This window comes from Gavialis gangeticus, unplaced genomic scaffold (genome assembly GCF_001723915.1).
Source record: "Gavialis gangeticus isolate Ggan-Ray unplaced genomic scaffold, GavGan_comp1, whole genome shotgun sequence".
In the NCBI taxonomy this organism is placed as follows: domain Eukaryota; kingdom Metazoa; phylum Chordata; order Crocodylia; family Gavialidae; genus Gavialis; species Gavialis gangeticus.
Genome location: NW_017729025.1, coordinates 77,648,824 through 77,672,011, shown reverse-complemented (window position 1 = coordinate 77,672,011; position 23,188 = coordinate 77,648,824). Strand labels below are relative to the sequence as shown.

The window sequence follows — 23,188 nt, the reverse complement described above, 5'->3', positions numbered from 1 at the left end:
GGCCCCCCTTGGAGTCACCAGAAACAATGGCCACAAGCTGAGGGAGGATAGATTTAGGTTAGATCCTAGGAAGAACTACTTCACTGTAAGGGTGGCCAGAGCCTGGAATAGGCTTCCCAGAGAGGTGGTACTCTCACCTTCCCTGGAAATCTTCAAAAGGAGAGTGGATAGGCACCTGGCTGGGGTCTTATGACCCCTCTCACCTGCAGTGCTCATTCCTGCCCATGGCAGGGGATCGGACTCGATGATCTGTCTAGGTCCCTTCCAACTCATTGATTCTATGAACTATTGATAAAAACAATAGCATTTAACAGGAGGATCTAAATGAATTTGTAAATAATTAATATCTTTTTATCCCACAGGTAAAATCCACATTTCTGTAGACAATCAGTGACTTCTGTGCATGCGTCTGGTAATTGTGTGTGTTAGTATATCTGCATATATAAAAACTGATTCTGTGGCTGCAATTTTAGTTACCCATATCTAAATTCATTCCAGAGTCCATACCAAGGGGTGGAAGAACAATGCTTGACATTACTCTGGAGGATAAATCTCTTGGCATCATTGACATATTTTGTTACTTTGGTTCTACGATTAGCAGGAATCTTGACCTTCAGACTGAACTAACAGAATCTGAAAAGCAGTTAAGAATTTTGGGCTATTACAGAAGTGCGCATGGAATAACAACAAATTATCAAATAAAGTGAAGATGGGAATCTACGAGACTTGCATGCTGTCATCCCTGCTTTATTGTTCAGAAACATGGACCGTATACGCTAGGCACATCAGAAGACTGAAGAGTTTCCACATGAAATGCCTGTTCAAGATCCTGCAAATAAAGTGGAAAGACAAAATGCTGAACACAGTGGTACTGGAGCACACAGAATTGACACACTTAGAAAACGCTATCAAGAGGAAGATGGCTCAGCTGTTTCAGAAAAATGGGAGGAGACTGTATCCCCAAGAATATTCTGTACAGTGAGATTTGAGATGGCTCTAAAAAGCAAGGTTGTTCTTTATGGCAGTACCACATTGTGTGCAAAAATGATATGTAGTCACTCAACATCAAATTAGAAAGCTGCAAGGAGTGCACAGAATCCCATCCAATCTAGAGGGAACATCTGGCACTAGGTGAAAGTTCAACATGAAGTTGCTTTGACCTGGAGGATGGAAGCAAAGGACATCTATACACATGCTCTGGGATGGAGGGTGGGGCACTTTGATTAGAGAAACTTTAATTAAAGCGGCCACAGTGTTACATGTATTCAGCGTCCAATGCTTCAAAATGGCAGTGGGGGCTTGAACTAAAGCTTGCTCAACAAACTTTAGTTAAAGTGCCTCCACCGTCATTTTGAAGTGTGGGGACACTGAATAGATGTGACATGGAGGCTGCTGGAGTGCATTAATTAACATGCTCCAGCAGACTCAATTAATTGAGTCGGTTCTGACATGTGCCAATTAGCATGCATCGGAGCAGACATCCAGCACATGTATAGGTGCCCAAAGTAAGAAAGAAGGAAGCAGCTTGCTGTAAACTTGGGCTCCAACTCTGACACAGTATGGATCACTGAAACTTGTACCAAGCCATGTCACTCTTGAATTGGGCTTGTCAGTCACAAGCAGATTCATCAGGCACCTGACTAGATCTTTTATATGTACACCATGATCCAGAAGATTGATGACTGGCTATTAATAAACCCATTCTTTTCATAAGCAAAATTAACAAATAAGTTAACCTTTTCATACTCCTTTAAATTTTCTATTTCCATGCAATAGTGAGTTCCTTTAAGCTACTGAATAATCTCCTGGAAATCTTTTTTTTCCCATAAACCATACTATTTTATGAAGGTCACTGAATATTTAGCCACAGTTTATGCCTTTCCTTACTACAACTATAAAGGGCAGCTCACTGGTAATATGATTAATGTACACAAGCCTTTCAAAGGTACAAAACCAAGAAAATGATCTGCACTTAAAGAGAAGATTATACTTATTACTCAAAAAAAGTGAACGTAGTATCCAACAGTACTTGTTAGCATTTGTTACTTATTAATAAAAAATAAAGATAAAAATGCCATTAAAATTCAACCCCATTACAGCTTGTCTTAAACCATCAGTCTTCTGCTACACTAAATGCATGCACTCAAGAAAAGTTGTGTTTGCAATGGTTTAGCTATGAAAAGAGTATCTAGTTTTATGACCCCTTTTTATGGAAGTTTACATGTAATTAAATGTTATTTTGATAAGTATGGTCAAAGGAAATCTGTATGCAGCTCTATTACACCACTATTGAGTCAGGTGGACATTTTTTATTGTGAAATAACTAGCAAGTAAAGATGAGTAACTCTTAAAAGGGCTAGAGGCTGAGATAGCTTAAGGTTCCATAAATTTTGAATCTTAGTATCAGAAATGACCTCAAACTCTCTGGATGGAAAAAAAGAAACTGATGGGAAGTCTCAGAAGAAGACACTTGTGATAGAAAAAAAATCTAGTTTGGGCAACCTGAGAATATACAAAATCTGGCTTTATGTAGTTCTCTTCTGCTGTCTATATTGGCCAAATGGGGCAATCTCTACATATCATCAGTTCCAGAAACATACAAAAAAGCCTATGGTAGAACACTCTGGACATTCCATCGCTGACTTCAGACTAATTGTCCTTAACCAAAAGAACTTTAGAAGCCAACTTGAATGTGAAATTGCAAAACAAAAAATCACCCACAGACTAGATTTTGTTATCCATTGTCTCATCAGGGACTATAGATTCTTATCCCATTACCAGAACTAGTTGCTAACTCCAGTGTCCTTCAGGGTGTTACATTCTTTGTTCATCAAAATAGATCCTATCAACCCACTCTCAGCAATCCTATCCCTTGCCCTTTATGGAGGACCCTTTCTTCCCCTGTCCTTTCATAGCATCTGATATAATTGGTTGTTGCCTACAAAAGTTCATACCTCTCTGAAATAGTAAGGGATCACCTCAACTTACCTTCTGCCTGCATTTATATTGTGCTATATATTTCTGTTTCTTAGTCAAAACCATCCTGTTCAGAGAGCCGTGAAGAACCACTAATTAAGATAACTGTTTAGGTAGAATTTTATTTTATTTAAAAAGCTTGCATGTTTCTACCACTACAGGCTACAACAGAGTGCCAAAAACTCCTGTTACTTTAAGGGTGAAAGAACAGCAGGGAGAGCTTCAGGCAGGAAAAGCTACCCATTATGAGCTACCAGGGAACAGGTACCCAGGGATGTACTTGCTACAAGTGCTTATTGCAGAACTAGCTGTGCAGAAGCAGCACAAGGGGCTAGAGCACTGTATGGAAGACAAGATACCATTAGAGCAGAGGCCAGGAGCAGTAAGCCAGCAAGGTCAGTCAGGAAACACCTGTGGCAGCTCAGAGAATCACCTGACTGGCATATATATATATATATATATATATATAAAACACAAGACCTGGGCCAGGGGAGAAAGTCTGGCTCTGAAGGCTGCTGAGTCAAGAGCTCCTATTTGGCACTGGAGCTATCTTGAGGAAGGCAAAGAGTTCTGTTACCCTGTAGAGGAATTTTACCTGGGATAAGGGAAGGCCTTGTTATGGAGGCAGGTACCCATTGGTTATGATTGGACCTAGAAGGGGTTTAGTTTGTGTTATAGCCAGAAGGCTTCCACCTTGGTTACAAATTCAACCTGTGGTTTGGAAGTGGCTGAAAGAGGAGTTTGCGGAGGCCATGGTGGGTGCTTGAGGGGTGCATTGTGGTTTAACCTACAACAGGGCGCGAGATGCATGCCAGTGTTTAGAACTCTCCTAGGGGCCCTGATTCAGGCCATACAGTAGGATTAGGTCTGAGGGAGAGTTTAAAGCCTAGAGAGAGAAATGCTGAAACCTAGCTGGGGCAGCATCCTGGCAAGGGCTAGTGGGGCCAGTGCCCAGGAAGGGTGTTGCAAGGGCCAGAGGGTCCTGTGCACAAAAAGGAGAAAGACAAAGGACAGGGAGTCCAGGACCCTAAACAGGCTCAGTGAGTGTATTGCCCAGGATAGGGCAAAGACAGAGCCAGGTTGGTTAAGCGCTGAAGCCCAGAAGCTAGGTCTGGGGAAGTGGGTCTAAGCAAAGCGCACAGCCAGAGGAAAGGGGCAAGAGGCCAGGAAGGCTGAGGCCCCAGCAAAGCTATAGAGAGGCTTGAGGTGGCCTTGCATCAGGTTGGGGCCGAGTGTCATTAATTGGTAACATCTACAAGGCATGAACATGGCTGTAGGGGAGGTCAGAGGCCATGATTAGCCTTTAAAGCTACTAGATGCACTGGGGAAGTGCCCTGATGGGCCATCAGGGTCCAGTGAACAAGAGCCAGATGGAGACCAGAAGGAGCCTGGAAAACTAGCTGGCATCTAGAAGAACTGGGGCTTGCTCAAGAACCCATTAAGCACCCTCCCTTCCAATCAATTATATTAAGGTGTGGAAGGCAAGTAAGAAGGGAAGGGCATCTTAGAGTTAGAGCTGGGTCAGGATTTCATGGCCACCAGAGGGCATCACAGTCACTCTTGGGGCCTGAATCAATACACAAGCCTACTGCATGCTGAAATGTAATGCTTTTATGCCAACCAAAAAGAGAGAGAAAAAAATCCAGGGACAGGAATATATGAATAGGCTCTTGTCTTTCTTGGCACATAACTTGTAAAAAAAAAATCATCTCTTATTTGTCACAATAAATTTTGTTAATCAAATTCATAGGTACCACCTGTAAGTATTTTATCATTTCTTGACACATCCATTTCCTCAATCTGAAACTCTTGCCACGCAGCATGACATAATTCTAAGATATGATAGCTAGGGTTGTAGACTTCTTTCAGCCCCCAAGGTACTGTCATGTCAAACCTCTTCTTGTGGATAATCAAAAGTAACAGCTCAAGGAATTGCCCTCCTTGAACTGCTATACCATCTTGTGTGACTGGTAGCTAGAAAGCACCTACTTATTTCAATCTCCAAACCAGAGAAGAATCTGTCATCAGCAGTAACCTAGACCAAGAAGTAAGGAAGGCAAAACTCTTACTGCATTTTACAGGAACAAAGAGAAGTTATTAAAAACAAGTTATAAAAAATTTAGAAATGGAACGTTTCTTTGACTACCTCCAACATAAAGCAAAACCTTTCATCTTTGCTAGAAAGACAGCAAAACCTACTGTACCGAGCCAGTTTTACCCATAGCAAACCTTATTTTCTCATATAGTGCCCTGAAGAGGATCTTCAGTCTAAATGCATATAGGGGCAATACATCTTTATCTTTCTAAAAAATATTGTAAGAAGACACTGTTATCAGAACATGGAATTCATCAGCTCTTCTAATTGAAGCAGTTTTCCAGAGGAAAGCCATCTTGGAGAGAACCATGGAGGCCTGTAGTTCTGTGCATAGGCCTGTGTTAGGCATCCATCAAGGTACCAGTCCTGGGAAGAGATACATTTCCTAAAAGGAGAGTAAAACCCAGAGATTCTCCTTACAAAACTTGTCACACTGTTGAGAAAGTATTGAGAAACCTTAGAATGGCCAGTGCATTGTGGATATAATAACAGACAAATATACTTGCAAAAGACTTAAGAGATAAAGTTAATAGAAGTAATTTAAAATGTCCTGTATTTTGGAAAGTAACTAAGTTACGTAATGTTGGTGACAACAGATAAAGAATGATTTTCACTTTAAAAGGAAAGTGGATATTGTATCTTTTCTGATATTTATGAATAAGGCTTAAACTTGTTAACATGTTCTCTGTATGTGTCAAACACTGAACATCCACACTGGTAGATAAGAGTACTTGTAGATTCAGGTATAAACTTTACTTTAATACTGAGCCAGGAGATTTGGAACGAATAGTCAGGTTACTGGCAATTTTATAGAAAGATGGTATACATTTGTCCTGGCTAAGATAGGGATGGTTATATGAATGTGGTTGTGTCATCTTGCTATGAAAAAAGTTTTAGGAGGGCATAGGTTTACATGCAGAAATAGGTCCAAAGAAGAAATCATCAGTGTTCCAGCACTGAGGTCCTTTTGAGCAGTAGTGCTGATATTTTTTCTTTTCAAAAATTTTCAAATACATCTATAATAAAGAATCTTCATTTTTTAAATTAGGTTGTAAAGTACAGTCTGTTTAATTTACCAGTTGTGAATAATTGTTCAATCATTCACTTAATCTTCCTGCTACCACATTGTCTGAACCTGGAAGTTAGGTTGCTGAAAATATAATTCCAATTTTTGTTGTGGAGTTCTATTGGCTTCCCAGCACAACTGTGGTGATCTAGATCCTCTTTGCTTGTCCTGATAAAAAATGGATCTTGTGTTGTCTGACATCATTTAAATGGTTCAAACTTGCATGTCTCCTTCTAATGGGTCATTTGGGTTGACCCATAATTCCAGTATATACTGATCTGTTTGAGAGGGCCTGCTCTTAAACAGACCATAGTCTTTGAGAGTATCACCTTTCCATATGATTCTGCTTACAGTGGAGGCCTTTAAATGCAATCTTCAGTGGTAGAATGGGGTTGAGGAGTATGGCTTTACATACAATCCTTGGATCTTTCCTTCTAATTAGAGATTTGAGAACCTTCCATGGGATGCACACAAGCATGATTATATGATGGCCGCTTGGCCAGTAAACTGGACTGCTTGGACTCAGTCATATAGGTTTGGGCAGTAGAGTTCTGGATGCGTGCCAAAGAAGCCAGTTGCCATAAGAGGCTGGGGCAGGAGCAGTGGGGAGCAGTGCAGTGTGGGTTGTCTGGAGGAGTGACCAGACGCTAGTCATGGAAAGTTTGGTATTCAAATATAACACTGAGCTGGTTAAAGGAGGGCTGGTTCAAAATAATATCTGATTATCTTGGTATACTTTTGAAATATTCCAGGAAGTTGAAACCATTCTAAATTGGCTTGTACATCTGGACACTTGCAGTTTAAACCACATTTAAAATGGTCTAAAGGTTATATCTGCCTATACCCTCTGGGAACTGCACCGATTAATATCTGCCTCCACCAAATTCCAGCTCTGTGCACCAGATGATGGGCCAGGAGAAAATAGCAATGTGGGAGGCTGCATTTAGTTGGTTAAAAGCAGCATGCTAACCTTTCATATCTAAAGTGGGAAGGATAGCTGCAGAGGTATTAGGCTGCCATTGGTCTTTGTGATTTAAAAAGGGACAAAACTCTTTGGAATGAGGAAATATTTTGCTCTTTTGATGTGGTATCAGCACTACCACACAGAGATAAAAAGACTGCACCATCTTGGTGTTATACACTCTCATAGGAAGGGGTGCCTGGACAGGAATTAGGAGAGAGGGAAAGGAAAGAATAAAGAAAGGAATTACCCCATCTCCAAAGATGTCTAATATTTATTAGTCTGAAGCTATGGTGAACCAGGGAAGGTAGAATGAGCTAAGTGATGGTCAAACACCAAAGAAGAAAAAATCAGGAGGATCTGAAATGAAAGGTAGATAAGGAGGTTATAGTTTTGGGCAGAAAAAAGCCCATGCTATTCAGTGAAGGAAGGAAGAATCTGGTGAAAAGAAATGGCAGCTTTCCTGGGAGAGTATTTGCCTTTTCCTTGAAGGTGGTGGTGACTAAATTGGCATCTTGCAGGTTGCCTTTGGTATATTTTGGGCTGGGTACAGGATGTTAGTGCCCCTCTTGCCTCTTTGAGGTGTTTTATTGTAATATTAATTGCAGCCCTTCAAATAGTAAATTTTCTACTGCTTTTTATTTCTTAGAGAGGGTAGAGGAAGGTATCAAGATAAATGCATAGTGACAGCACTTGTCATTGCCCCCGAGGCTGTATCATCTGTATCTAGAGCAATCTGCAGAGAAGTTTTCAAGGCTTATTGACCTTCTGCTAAAAAGAACTTAAATTCATCTCTGTGCTTTGTTGCCAATTTATCAATCAAACACAGTGTGGCACATTAGTTTATATAATCATAATTTACAGCACTGCTTGATGATTTGAAATTTTCATCTGCAGGCTTGATGTTGACTATGACCTTATGCTGAAGAGATCAAGATGCTTCAGCTCCATGTCCTTGGAAGAACATCTCTACTAGCTTTATCAAATTCTGTGGTAACTAGCTATCTCAATAACAAAAGTAGATGCAGAAACTTGGTAGGCCACTCCTGATACCATCTGAGTCTTTTTTGGGGGGGGAGGACCTGCAAATATCACAATGGTCAAGGATGCACCTTCCTTGAGGCAAAATAAATACTTTGTTCAGTTGATGTTTAGGAGAAGGAAGGCCATAAAGCATAAGAAATTCTTGAAGTCCAGAGATTTGTCGTCAGACATTCAACTGTCCAGTACTGAAACCATATTTGGAAGAAAATAAATACAAAACTAAAATGTAAAAGGATCCTGTAGGAAGAAGTGGAAAAAGTTTTAATTAAAGTATTGCTAATTTCACTAAAAACTGTTAACAGAACACTTATAAACAATAAAAAGTATGCCAACATGGCAGAAGCATACCAGATACACCCCTGTGAATGTGTTAGCTGAGATACTGGAATCTGCTGGGGAAAACTTAACACCAGGCAGAGATATCCAAGCTAGTTCTGCATGAACTAACTTCTTGTGGAAGTGTTGTAAGATCTTTTTATCTGAGCAGGCTGGCTAAGTTTGGGGTCATTCTCTAGGGAATTTGGTTTATTACAGGGGCAGGCAAAATACAGTCTATGGCCTGCATCTGGCCCATGGAGCCCCTAAAAAATTTAGAAAATTAATATTTATCTGCCCCTGGCTGCTTGTCAAAGATGACAAGGCACCAGGGGTAGTAGGACCCAGGGGGAGCCAGCAGGAGGACCAAGAAGCCACAGCAGCAAAACCCACCTAGTTCTGCCCCACCCCCATCTGGAAGCTTCTGTCTAGCAGAGGCTTGTGGCCTGGTACCCTGGGGCTTTTCCTGCCTCACTCTGCTGGAGAGGGAAATTCAGATAACAAGTGGGGGGAGGCAGGGGAGGACTGTGGACAATCGTCCCAGTCCTCAGGGCCAGGTCGAGCCAGTTCCTGTGATCCTGGTGCTGCATCTGGGAAACATGTGGTGCCACAGCAGTGGATGGGGTCGGGGGGTGGAGAGGAATGGCAGTGGGCAGGGAAGTGGCAAAATAGTGGTGGCAGGCAGCAGCAGAGTGGCAGTGAGCAAGCGTGTGGTGACAGCTGGGTGGGACTGCAGGGTCTGCACTGGTGCACTGGGGCCAGCACTGGTGGGGGCCCAGAGTAGGGCAGCAGGAGCTCTATGAATCCAGGCTGGGCTGTGCCAACAGGGAGAGGGGGGAGCCAGCACAGCTTCATAAAGCTCCTGCTGGCCTGGGCCCCACACCTGTGCAGTCGCACTATGGGCCCCCAATGGTGCTGGCCCCAGTGCGCTGGTGCAGGGCCCATGCTCCCACCCAGCTGCTGCTGTGCTCCCATGCACCTGCTGCCACTTACACCTGCCTGCCACCACCATTTCCCTGCTTTCCTACCCACTGCTGCTGTTGTTCCTCTCCACCCCTCTGCCCATCGCTTCAGCACCACGTAGTTCCCAGCTGCAACACCAGGTCACAGGACTCAGCAGGAACCAGCTTGGCCCCTGTGATGCTTGGCTAGCTCCATGCAGTGCCAATGGGGCCAGTCCGGCTTCTAATGCATCCTGCAGTCTCAGTCATGGAGCTGGGACATGGTGCTAAGTGGTGAGCAGTGGGCAGGAGTGGCAGGGAAGGTCAGAGGTGGCAGATGGGAGGGGGAAGTGGTGGCAAGTGGGAGCACAGGGCCCATACCAGTGCCCCTGGGCCAGGAGCATGGAGCCCAGGCTTGGAGGAGCACTGGTGGGGGCTATGTCCCTCACCCCACATACACACAAGCCCCACATTTACACCCATACCTACACCCTCCCCCACACTCCACATACCCACACACCCACAGCCCCCAACAAATCTATACCCACCCACCCATACCCCCCATGATATACAAGGGTAAGACTTCATTTGAAGCTATTATACAATCTCCTCTTCATTTTAAGCTATTATACAATCACCTCTATGTACACTATACAGACACATGTAAATGAGGACAAAAATATTTTTTGAAATCAAGATAATGAATGTTGTAATAGATGTTTGATTTTTAGAATATAATTTGGTATTTTTCTGGTTTCCAGATGGGAAACACCTTGCTGAAAGGAGCACTTCTGGGGTCAGTGAGAGGGACTTCTGGTGGCAAAGGTCAGTGGTTAGGAGGCGGGACTTCCAGTCCCAAGATAGTTACCGGGGTGGGGCACTTGTCAAGGTGTGGGGCTACCCTTGTGGCCCTTGACAGCTTGCTAAAACTCAGTAAGTGGCCCTCCACTTAAAATAATTGCCCCATCTATTATATATTATTTTCTATTTTTATCTATGATTTACATTTCTGATTGCAAGCCACATGAGCCTCTTTAAGGGAGAGTGGCATATAGAACTTTAATAATTAATAAAATTAGCAGCAGTATGGCTACATTAGTATGCTGCTGTGCCTGGATTAGTTAGCTCTGTTGACTTGTAACCAATCAGGAACCGAAAGATTCTCAAACCTGTGACAGGCATTGAGCAGGAACTGCAGCTTGGTTAGGACAGTTCTGCCCCTTTGTGTTTGTGGCTGGAAATGTGAGGATCTGAAGGGCACATGTGCCACTTCAGTGGACATTTCTGTCTAGAAGGACCACTGGCTCAACCAACTGTGTGCACGCACTTATTAACAGTGAAATATGAATATGGACAAACATTCAAGAAAGGAGCTTCTTGTTGCTTCTGCAAATAGGAAGATTTGTTGCAATAAACTGTTTATTGACTTAAAAGGGTAGTGACAAAAATTGGTAGCAGATATTAATAAAACAGAATTTAAGAGGAATAGGTGCAAAGAATTTCCTTTTTAAATATATATAGACAATGGCTGAATAAAACAGTGCTGTTTCATCTCACTGAACAGTAACAACTATATTAAAAAAAAAAAAAAAAAAAAATCAGGCCAGTGCAATATGATCACAGTTTTCCTAGTTTTGTCATCTAAAGTCAAGGACGTTAACATTGTTTCTGGTCTTTCAAATGCAGATCAGTTGTATTGTATCTGGATTCAGGTGCCGTTTGCATAGCAATTTATACAAATGTAACTTCTGTCTTCTCTGTTTTATTTTTTAGAACAAAGGAGAGGTGGGTATTTTTAAATGTTATTTGTAATAAAAATTCTTAGACAACTGTAAAATGCTAGGAAAGGTATTTATGCTTTGCTGAGTATTTATACAACAAGTTGCATGACAGAATATTCTACTTCAAAACTTAATGGTGATTCATCCTTGAAAGTTACCTCAGAAACTGTAGTGCAATGGGTTGTATAAGAGCAACTGGCCTTTCTTTTTAAAGTATCCTTGATATTTTTCTATTGATTTGTCACAGAATACAATAAAAAAACCTGTCTATCAACTGAGGTCACTGCCCATAATACCTTATATTTCATTGAAAAGCTTTGGTTCACTTCTTTTTATCAGTTTTCGTTTCTGCTGAATGCTTCATACAAAAGTTATACAGAAATGTAACAAAACAGAAATAAAGGGAAAATGAGGATAATGTTAACATAAAATCATTTTGTAAAGTAAAAGTTTATGGTAGCTTTATTGCCAGGGCAGAAATGGATATGGCAGAAACAGAACACACATAAATATAAAAAAAGCATTCCAGCTGTATATTGTTAATAGTTGTGCTTATATCCTGTCCATTCAAATTAGACTGTCCTTGTGATGGCAGACATAATATATAAATATCAGAATTATCATTCAGAGAATATTTATAATAAAAAGTTTGATGCAAGATTCAGATAAAGTTAGAATTCCAACTGTATTTTATTATAAATGCTTTCTTCTAATTTAAGAAGGAAAAATGTAATTAAAGAATGAGTGCCATATAGATAAAATATTTTAAAAAGCTATTATGCTTTTGCTTTACTTTGGAAGAAAAACAGGGCACATTTACAAAAAGAGGTAACTTAATAAAAAACCCCACTACTGTCAAGAGTTGGGAAATACCCTTACAGTTATCATGGAGGCTATTAAATTCCACCCTAGGAAACTGCCAGAAGGCATGTATACTAGGGCTGTGCAAAATTTTGGCAGCTGTTTCATTTTGGAGGTGTTTGGCCCATTTTGGAACCCAAAACACCAAATCCAAAATGCAGCAGAAGCCTCCAAAACATCTCTGAAACAAAACGAAACCATCCTAAACATTTCAGAGATATTTCAGATGTGTTGGAATGTTTCAGATTGGCCCCTGGGAAGAGTCCAGGACAGCCCTGAAGCCCTCCTTTTAAAGTGCCGGGAGGCTGGGGCCAGGCAGGGGATGGGGCCAGGCAGTGCAACCATAGGGGCTTCTCTTGTGGCTCCCCCCACTTGTGCAGGCAGGCACAGTTGGAGGAGCTGCAAGAGAAACCTCCATGGTTGCCCTGCCCAGCCCCATCCCGCGCCTGGCCCCAGCCTTCTGGCACTTAAAAAAACCCCTAAAAACCAAACACTCACTGGCTGCAGCAGCAGCAGCAGCAATCAGGGCCTCTGATGTCTCATGGCAGAGCCTCCCCCCCCATGCTGCATGGGGCAGTGGGGAACAGCAGGGATTGCTCTTCACACTTGGCACCCATGTGGCAGCTGCCCCATGGCATGGGTGCAGTGTGGCTTGGCAGGGTGCTGCTTGCTATCTGGGAGCTGGAGCCATTGGGGCTGAGTGCTGCCGGGTTCCGCTTGACAGCTGGAGACACTGCAGCTCCCAGACAGTGTGTGGCACTCTGCTGAGCTGTGTTGCACCTGCGTGATGTGACAGCTGCAGAGTGGGTGCCAAGTGTGTGGGGGTGAGGGCGATCTCCGCTGCCCCCCACTGCCCCACAGGGCTCTGCTATCTCTACTCCTCTGGCTGTGCCTGCCTCTCCCCAGGTTGTGGGAACTGCAGGAGAAGCCCCCATGGCTGCCCTGCCCAGCCCCAGCCTCCTGGCACTTTAAAAACAAAAACAAAAAAAGCCCTGAACTCACAGGCTGTAGCAAGAGTGATAAGGGCATCTAGGGGCTCATGGCAGAGCCCCCCCATGCAATGCGGGGCAGTGGGGGGCAGCAAGGATTGTCCCTCTTGCATGGCACCTATGCCACAGTTGTAACATCACATGGGTGGCTCAGCAGGGCACTGTGAGCTGTCTGGGAGCTCGGATGGCTCCAGCAGTCAGTTGCAGCCCAGCACCACTCAGCCCCAGTGGCCCGAACTCCAAGACAGCACTCAGCCTTGCACTGCACCCAATCTGTGGACAAGCTGCCTTGCGGGTGCTGGGGGGTCTGATTCCTGCTGCCCTGCGTTGCATTGGGGGGGGGGGGGGCTCTGCTATGAGCCCTCAGAGGCCCTGATTGCTGTTGCTACAGCCAGTAAGTGCAGGGCTTTTCTTTTTTTTTGGTGCCAGAAGACTGAGGCTGGGTGGGGGATGGAGCCAGGCAGGGCAGCTATGGGGGCTTCTCCCATGGCTCCCTCCACCTGGAGAGAGGCAGGCACAGCTGGAGGAGCTGCAAGAGAACCTGCAGCCACCCAGCTGTGCCTGTCTCTCCCTGGCCAATTCGAATCTCTGAATCAGTGCTGAAACACTGTTGAAATTCTGAAAAAATTTGGCCAAATCAAAATGGAACAGTGATCCAAAACACTGAAATGAATCACTGTCCTCTGAAACAGCTGAACATGAAACCAAAATGAAACAGCTGCTTTGTAGAGCCCTAATGCATACCTTTAAATATGATAATTTTGGGGGGATTTCTTACTTGGTCTAATAAAAGGTATCATCTCTGAAACTAGTATTCTAGAGTTCTGCGTAACCTTAAATAAGGAAGAAAGCAGTAAGCCAAGTGAGTAAATACTAATACAGCTCTATTATAAAAATGAAAATATTAAACTAGGCAAACAGATAAACTTTGGTAAAGAGCAATCTAACCCAACTGAGGCAAAAGAAAAGCAGTGCAGTAATTCAGTACTGTAACTGAGTGAGGGTGATTAAGGTCACACTGCTGAGCACTGCCTCTGGTAGGGAAATAAAAATGCCTGCTGCTGCAGCTGGCCATACTGCTGTTGCTGGCAGCTCTGCCCATTCATCAAACTACCCAAGACGTAGAACTGCCCTGTTACACCCCTGCATAAATTATTCAGGGAACACCACCCCACCCAAATAAGATAAAGAATTCAAGAGCACATAGCCAAAGTTAGGAAAAACAAACAAAACTATTATTTTGATTCATAAGAACTAAACAGACTCGTCTGAAGACCCATAAAAGAACCAGATTACTAAAGAGTAAAAGAAGCAATTTCTAAGGCATTTATTTGAATAAAGGCTACTGAGGAGATAACTAATCAGAACCAGTAAGTCCATAGTTGCCTGAGATAATTTTGTTTCCTTTTCAGATTCCAACTAGTTGTTTTCTGGCTATTTACCTGTCTGTTTTTGGCTCCCACTTTGTGCTCTGGATGCATAATCCTGCACATTTAAACTACGCATGTAGGTGCCTACATATGCATGCAAGTTCCAGAAAAAAATATTGCCGGGTAGGGCAAGTGGGCCCTTCCATCTTTTGCTCAGAGACAAGGGGTTAGGGGACATCAGTTGTAAACCCTTTTGCCTAAAGGGGATTTGGATCTGCATCTGCCTCACTTCCCAGCATAGTGATCCAACCACCACATTACAAGTCAGGCATTATTGAAACCAATCTCTGGTGCTCCTTTTGAAACTGAGCCACTTGTATTTAATAGCCATTGGATAAAATGGACAGAGCCATGTGGAAGTTTCCGGCCCATTAATTTCTCTGACTCTTTTTCCTAGTCTTTTTTCCTTGAATGCCTAGGGAGCCAATGTCAAAAGTTGCTCCAGAGAGGAAGTGTAGCTAATGCCTAATCTGTTGCATGGTGGTTAGATAACTGTGCTGGAAACAATTGTAGGTTCAAACCTCCTCTTAGTGAGGGGTTACTAGGACTCAGGTCTCAAGTACCCTACCCTCCTCTCCTCCTCTCTTGCAGTCTAATATCTGTTAGAAATTAGTTTCTAGTCTTATCTGGCTTAGATGTCAGTATGTGTTTACAATGGCCACAAACGTAGAAGCGTATGTGCCCAGCTACTTTACAGCCTACTGAACATACTTAGTATATGCTGCACACACATGTCCACACTGCTGGGAAACAGAATCATTGCCTGCATTTAAGCGCTATATATGCTCATAACATGGCTAAAAACCTGTTACATAAACACACAAAGGGAAACAGAATTCCAGAACTTGATTTGGAATGATCTGAACAAGGAATAACCCAATACTAAAGTGATGGGAGCTAGCAAGAAACATTCACAATTTACATAAATCACCACATCATGTTTTTTTGAAACTTCTCTAAAGCAGCTGTTTTTAGCCATTGAGAGAAACAGAATGCTGAAATAGATGGACTATGTGTAATAAAACACAGCAATTCCTATATTCCTATAGAGAGGGATGCATAAATGACTCACAGTGATTTATTGTTGTGTTGATACAAAACAACAAAAATGTGGCATTACTTCCTGCAAAAAACAAGGAATTTTGCATTTGAAAAGGTTGTCTAACACTGTCCTAACCACACAGTTGGTCCCATCAAAGCTATCAACAAAAGAAAGCCTTCACTCTTGCGTAATTCCTGGGCCATCCAACTACATTACTCTTACGCAAGCAAACTTCTCTCCCCTATTACTTTTCAAAACATTTTGCTACTTCTGCTAAAAATCACTGTTAAACTTAAATAAGATTTTAAATTGAAACACCTCCATTTGGATAGATATACAGTAAGTAATATGTGTCACAGTTTCTGAAATGCAACATATCCTTTCATTCAATACCTTTCTACATAGATGTTCTTTCCAGTCCCAAGGGAATATAGACTACAAAGAATTCTGTAGCATGAAACTTGAACATCACCCACTGAAAGGAAGAAAAAAAAAAGTTTGCATAATGCTATGAAACATTCATATACAGTCTACTTTAAAAAAAAAAAGAAAAAATAGTATATATTTTTGTTCATTTATACAATCTGACCAAACAATGACTGATCAAATGATGAATGAAATTCTCATAATGTTCTACAAAATATTTTTGGTAGGGGTGTGCGAAATGGGCCATATTCGATTCGTATTTGGCCTGAATTGGGGACAGCGATTTGATTCATGGATTTGGATCACTGTCCCTGATTCAATTCAGCCAAATCTGAAAGTGAAGATTTGATGCTGATTCAGAGAATCAGTGATTCGGCCATAGACACAGCTTTAAATGTTTTTTCTACATACCTCGAGGTATCAGGCACAGCTCATGAATGGTGCGATGCTGGGGCAGATGGAGCATCCCACAAGAATGCAGCCCCCCCCACCCCCGCATGCTCGGTGGTGAACCTGGAAGTGGACCGGAAGTACTTCCGCTGGAGAGTGCATGGGGGGCCCCCGCACCCATCCCCAGCTTGGCGATCAGCTGTGGGTGAACCCTGTGTGCCCCCTATGTTCCCTGGCAGACCCAGAAGTGTTTCTGGTCCACTTTTGGGTCTGCTGCCATGCATGCTGGGGAGCACCCCCTGTGCTCCTGTGGGATGCTCCATCCACTCCAGCAACGCAACGTTGACCAGCCACCTGGTCCCTACAGGTATATAGAAAAACATTTAAAGCTGTTTCTATGTCTGAATCACTGAATCTTTATGAATTGATTCAAAGAGTTCTGATTCGATTCAGAGAGATTAAAAGGTCTCCCAATTTGATTTGGATTTGGAGATTTGGCCACTGAATTGGGCCGAATTTCCATTGAATTGAATCAGCAACTGAAGCTTTGCACAGCCCTAATTTCTGGGCTGGCAATATTGGAAACATATATTATTTATTTATTTTAATTTTGCTGATGCATATCTAGCATTCTTTGCAGACACCAAAACTTAAAAGACAGTTAAACATTAGCATTTATCAAAATATTTAAATTAATTAAAATTGATTATCAATTTCAAGTTAAACCACAGCAGTCCACTTGCATCAGTTGTAGGATACTAACTCAAAGCCTTGTAGATTTAGGGAGAGATGGCCTTGAATATAAGACAACCCCCAATGCTTAGTATTTATATATGGAAAATTTATAAATTTGTTGAAATTTTCCAGGTATAGAATATAATTATTGGACATTTGCTTTGATTTTGAACCCTCCTACTGCTACAACAGGTAAAATAAATCTGAGCAAGTCAGATGGCCCCTTTGTCCTCTGCCCCTCCAACTTCATTCCCCTGCAGCCCCTCCTGCTCCTTGTTATTGTTAGGCCCTGCTCCCCCCCGAGCATATGGAAGTAAAGAGCAAATTTGAAAACCTGACACTGAAATAAACATGCTCATAGTAATTTGCAAATTATTATGGATCCCATAGACTTAGTTCATTCAGAATTGATGCATTTTACCTTTTTTAAAACTCATGCAAGTTTTTGCATAGGTAATCCATAAACACAGTTTTAAGGAGCACTTTTGTATTTTCTACCCACATATATAGCATTTTGCTTTTATTCTGTCTCAAGGTGCAAATCAATTACAAATTCTGTACCACAAAGCCCAATAGGCAAGTTCCAATTTTCAACTGAGCAGAGCTCAATTTTTCAAATCTGTGTGGCTCTACCACTGGGCAAGTATCCTCCCTCCCAGACCCATCAGTCTGGGGATTCGGATACTCCCCAAATCCATGGCAAGGATCCAATGTTTAAGCCCCAGGTCCAGTGGCCCTGGTGTTCAGTTGCCTCCTATTCTTGCTTTCTTCTAACCAAAAGACCAAGAAGAAAGGCAGGGGTAAACACATATGCCATCCACCATTATCAACAAAAATGTGCAGTTGAGTTTTGCACATGGGGGAAACCCACAGCAGTTAGCCTGCCCAGAGTGTGTACTCCAGATACCACCCACAAAGGATCAATATGCTAATTTGACTCCACCTCATGACTGAAACCAGGTTTTCATGGAGGGTGGGGCCACATTAATCGTATGTGACAGGCAGAGAGAGGGGGTGGCAGAAGAATTCTGGATGAACTGTTTTGGTCCCCATTTGGTGACATTTGCAAGGCATTTGAGGCTGGTGGAGAAACAGAAATCATTGGAAATAGGGGAAAAAGGCACACCTCAGCTGTGGGGGTGAAGAGGAAGTCTAAATATATTCAGTGTAGTGGCTCACCATAACTTGAAAAAGCATCAGTGGTGAGGGGGGCTGAGTGCAATGGGAACTACCATACATCTTATTATTATAGCCTGCAATAACCTATCCTTATTTGCCCAATATTGGAAAAAAGTTGTTTGTAGTCATGCTCAATGTTAGCTGCATTTAAATCAACTTAATAGTTGGTTTCCATTACTAAGCAAAAGCTGCTTTTGGCAGCAGTTTAATGACAGACAATTTATTTGATAAGGTTTCCTTGTACGTGAATGTAAGGTGAAAGATTTTTCCCCCATGCTGACTGTGGCAGGGGTAAACCTTGACTTATATTTGAGTAAATATGCCATTACTGAACCTCAAATTGATCCTTTACAATGAATAGAATTACTTTTCCTTGCTAACAGCACTTTTAAAATACAGATGAAAATTCCTATTTTCATCTTCAAAACATTTTAATTTTTAAAAATTTAAGCCACTGAATTTTCATTTTCTAGATTCTCCCCTCCCCACCCCATCCCCCAGCCATGAAAGGGTAAAACAGCACCATATTCTTGGCCTAAGAGCTTTGACACATTTTATTCCAACAACATAAAAGAATGCAATGAAAATTTCTATCCCTCTTAATTTTATATAAGGCATAAAGGAAATTCTCACACTCTAGATTAATAAGTGCTATTCTCAGAAAGCCAAATGGATACAGTGTTCACTGACTTCTGCGACACTGTACACATCCAAGGAAAACTTTTTAAAATGAAAGAAAAGCCAATAGAAAGAAAGAAATCCCATAGAAGTAATTCCAGGTTTGATGCTGGAAACATACTGGATTGGGATCAGCAAGATTCTGGAGTGGAGGGGGGCACTTTAATAGGCTCAGCTCTGAGCACAGGTTTCTTCCACCTGGGTCTCTGCAACCCTTACTGGAGCTGGAACTAGAGCCAAAGCTACTGCTCCTCCCTGCAGTGCCACTGCTGCTTCACCCCTGTCTGAGTCAGGGCCCCTGTCTCCACAGGCCAGATAAATAGGTTCCATAGGCCATAGTTATTCTACCTCTGTATCAGAAAATTAAGAAGCAAATTTGGCTCAATGCATTCACTAATAAAACAGTACATGTTGTTATAACAGAATTAACTACTGAAAATAAATGGAAAAAGAGAGGACTTACAAAGTAAATCAGCACCAAAGTGATGTTGAGCAATATGTTCAAACATGGATGTCAGTATTGGTAACAGTGCTACAGTAGTATAGTTGATATTCTGTGAGACACCTTTAATTTGTGTTCGAGAATGAGTAAATTTTCCAAGTTTAAGGTTTTCTGAAGTCTTTTCCAAATCTTCAGCTGCATTTTCAAAGAATGCCCGTAGTCCAGCTTTAACCAACTCAGAGCCTGATTTCATGACAGTTCTACAAAATAATATGAGGAAGAAAAACAAAACAAAAAAAGCTTTAATTCAATACTCCATCAATTGCCAATATATATTTCATAAACAGAAATATTTAGAAGACAGATTCTATTCTACCTATTTGGTGGAGAAGTGAACTTAGATACTTAATTGCTATTCTATTTCACTTTGCTCAAGTCCCTGAAAAATCTATTAATGCATGTACATTGGTAGCACACTATCACCTAACACTTAAAAGTGAGTCACAAAAAAGATGCGAGGAGGAGGAGGAGGATCCACCCAATTTTACATTAACAGTTTTTCAGGGACTTGAGCAGAGTGGAATAGAATTGCAGTGATGCATACAAATCCACTTACACACCTAATTGGTGGGATACAGTCTGGCCCTGACTTGTTGGTTACTTGTATCTATCTCTAATTAGACTTTGGAGTTCCCAAAATATATACTGAAGAACTTCTAAACTGTGAACTGAAGGACAATTACTTGAATTAGTATATTGGGCATGTCAACAACTTAAATGATTTTGCAGCAGTAGACAATTATGAAACAATTAAGCGTTTAGTTAGGATTCCATTTGTGCCTCTAATCAAGATGTCCTCAACTAAAAGGGACAGACCACAAAGTCAGCACTGTATTAGTCCATGGCCTCCGTCTTCAAGTTGCTGCTGATCTATTCTGCATGCTGTTTCCATGATGCAAGCCAATTACAGCAGACATCAATTAAATTAACACAGTAGATGAGTCACAGAGCTGGCAATGTTATCTTTCCAGCCCAGTGCTCTTTCCACTAGACCACTTGAAATTGGGGGGGAGGGGGGAATAAAAAACATAAAAATTTAATAAAAATAGTTTAAGAAAAGTTTCTGTACATAATTTTCAGTCAGGGTTTCTAAAGTTAATGAACACCTTCTTTAAAAAGCATTTTTCAATGTTGCTATAACATTCTGAATTTCTATAATGTTTTTATTTTTGAATTAAAGTGTTTTGCTAATTAAGCTTTGCTATATGCTTGTATGGTAAGTAAGAAATGTACTCAGTCTCTTCCATCATGCAATGACAGTTTTTTAACAGTAAATAACATGAATCATAGAATCATAGGGCTGGAAGGGACCCCGAAGGATCATTGGGTCCAGCCCCCTGCAAGAACAGGAAAGACATCTGGGGTCAGATGACCTCAGCCAGGTGACTGTCCAGTCTTCTCTTGAAGACCTCTAGGGTAGATGATTGCACAACCTCTGGGGGGAGCTTGTTCCATAGTTTGGACACCCTAGCTGTAAAGAAGTTTTTCCTAATGTTCAGCCTGAAGTATGGGAGTAAGGCAAAACAAGAAAAATGATAACTAATTAAATTATTTTTAAATAAAATATCCAGGTTATCATTTTTTAGATGAAGCTTAAAAAGAACATCTCCAGAAATAAGTTTTTCCCCCTACCTTATAGTTGGACTTGGATTCCCTATATTTTCAATGCCACAAATAGTACAGTTAATTAAACTTTTTAACAGGTTTGTTGCCTTTGGAGTGAAAAGTCCTGGACCCCTGGCAGATGTTCAGTTAAAGGCACCATGGGATCTGATACACAATCCCAACAACCATGCTACACATGCATGGCAGGGATCAGATCCCCATCACACCATATTGCTGGTATCAGGAGAGCCCAGGATTAAGATTTGTTAAGATCCTGGGCTCTCCTCACACCAGCAAGTAGGAAGCCAGTCTACTCATGGGGTTTCCAACTATGCGAGTATATCCGAGTCAAGGGCTCACATGTGTTCCCAAGGCTGGGAGCCCTGATCAGCCTGGTCACATGTACAATTTAAGGTGTGATGGGAACCAGCCACAAAGTTATCACACACATTTTCTGTAATAACTTTGTGGCTTTTTTCTTGTTTTATCATGCAACTAATTGCATTAATCTGTGACCAATTTACTACTTAAAATGTGATTAATTGGTTAATCATGTCAATCCAGTTCCCATTCTAAGTGTAATGTCTCCCAGGGGCCCTGAAAATATAGATAGCATGAAAATGATGCAAGGGGTGCTAGAACTAATAGGAGGCCGATAAAAATAACAACAGTAGTGTGTGAATCCTAGCTTATATTAACAAGTATTCATTAGCTTATATAAAAGATATTTCAGTCCCTTATCTATGCCTTCATGGGTGAGTTGTAGTCTAAAAAATACGTATAGTTCTGAGTGTGATGTGGTTTATAATAACAGGTCAGACTGAGTTACATTTTACTTATTTTAGTATGCTAATAGACAGTTTAAAACCTTACTTAATACATATCTAGAATTCTTTTAAACCTGCCTAAGGTTTATGGGTATGAGTAATTGAAATTCTGAAGTTACAGCTTGTTCACTTAGATTTTTAAGCAGTGTTCCCAACTACACTAGCAAATATGGACCTTAGAATTCACAGGCCATAACAATTACTCTTTAGAATCAACATCATTAGGGTGGATGAAAAATGTAAGTTTTCAGAAATATCAATCCAACTGCAAAAAAGTGTTCTTTGAAGAGCTCCATGACAACTGTATATTGTAACTAGCATTGAAATAAAGTAAAAATTTCCTAAACTTACCGTGTATCCAGTGACTGAGCTAATATATGCAGGCAGCTAACCACTGTTGTTGCATCACTTCCTGTTATTAAAAAAAAAGGAAATATTGTGACAGAAAACATTTACAATAAAAATATACAAACATACACATTATGTTATAATTGTAAATCTATGAAACTGATGTGTAATTGGAAACGCCTGAAATGCCCCCTGCTCTGAAGATCTTTTAGAAGTTAAGGATTATATTTTCCCCCACTTTATCTCCATGTGTCTCTTTCAGATTGCATAAAATGAACCGGGAGCATTCTCTGTTCCACAATGTACCATTTTTTTCTCCTTCATTTTGTTTGGTCTTTTCCAGTTCCCATTCTTTTTGTTTAAAACTTTATGGATGCCGAGAGTAGTAAAAAAGATGCTAAAAAAATTAAAAAGAGGACAGTCTAGTCATTGGAGATGATGTTTTCATAGGCGCTAAACAAAGGTGAGATCGTATTAAAAATTCTAGTCACTTTGTGGAGAACTTAGAGCATGATTTATGTATAAATTTTGTCTCTCAGGCCTGTTTCTATACATGTTCTGACCTGGACCGATTCAGTTTTGGGGGCTGGACTCGATCTTCCGAGGTCCCTTGCAACCCTAATGTCTATGAAATAAACTTTGGGTGATGCTACACATTGAGGTTTTCAGCAATTTTTTTTAGTGAAAGTCCTGGATAAACTGAAAAAAGGAGATTCAAATAGAACCTGGAAGTCAACCCCCACTCTAAGAGTTGCTAATTACCTGCTACAGTATAACAGTTCATATATTTTTTCAAATTTTAATTTCAGGTGCATATTTATTGTTCCCATTGACTTTACCAAACATGGAACATGTATCAGAGGGTAGAATTTTGTACACATGTAGCATACACATACTTTGAAAAGTTTAAAACAATGAACTCATAAATCACTTATTTTCTGCCACAGACCATTTTTCTCATGATTAATCTAGGCAGGGCAAAAAAAAAAAAAAAAAA

At 41.3% G+C, this 23,188-nt stretch overlaps 1 protein-coding gene across 1 annotated transcript in view; it reads right to left on the bottom strand.

The window, feature by feature from the left end:
• RYR3 (ryanodine receptor 3) overlaps positions 1 to 23,188 on the bottom strand; it is a 666,405-nt gene that overhangs the window by 125,652 nt on the left and 517,565 nt on the right. The window contains exons 62-64 of the mRNA XM_019518966.1: positions 22,195 to 22,255; positions 19,373 to 19,611; positions 15,895 to 15,976 (exon numbers count right to left, since the gene is read on the bottom strand). Coding sequence (XP_019374511.1) covers positions 15,895 to 15,976; positions 19,373 to 19,611; positions 22,195 to 22,255 — 382 coding nt within the window. The remainder of the gene's footprint in view (positions 1 to 15,894; positions 15,977 to 19,372; positions 19,612 to 22,194; positions 22,256 to 23,188) is intronic.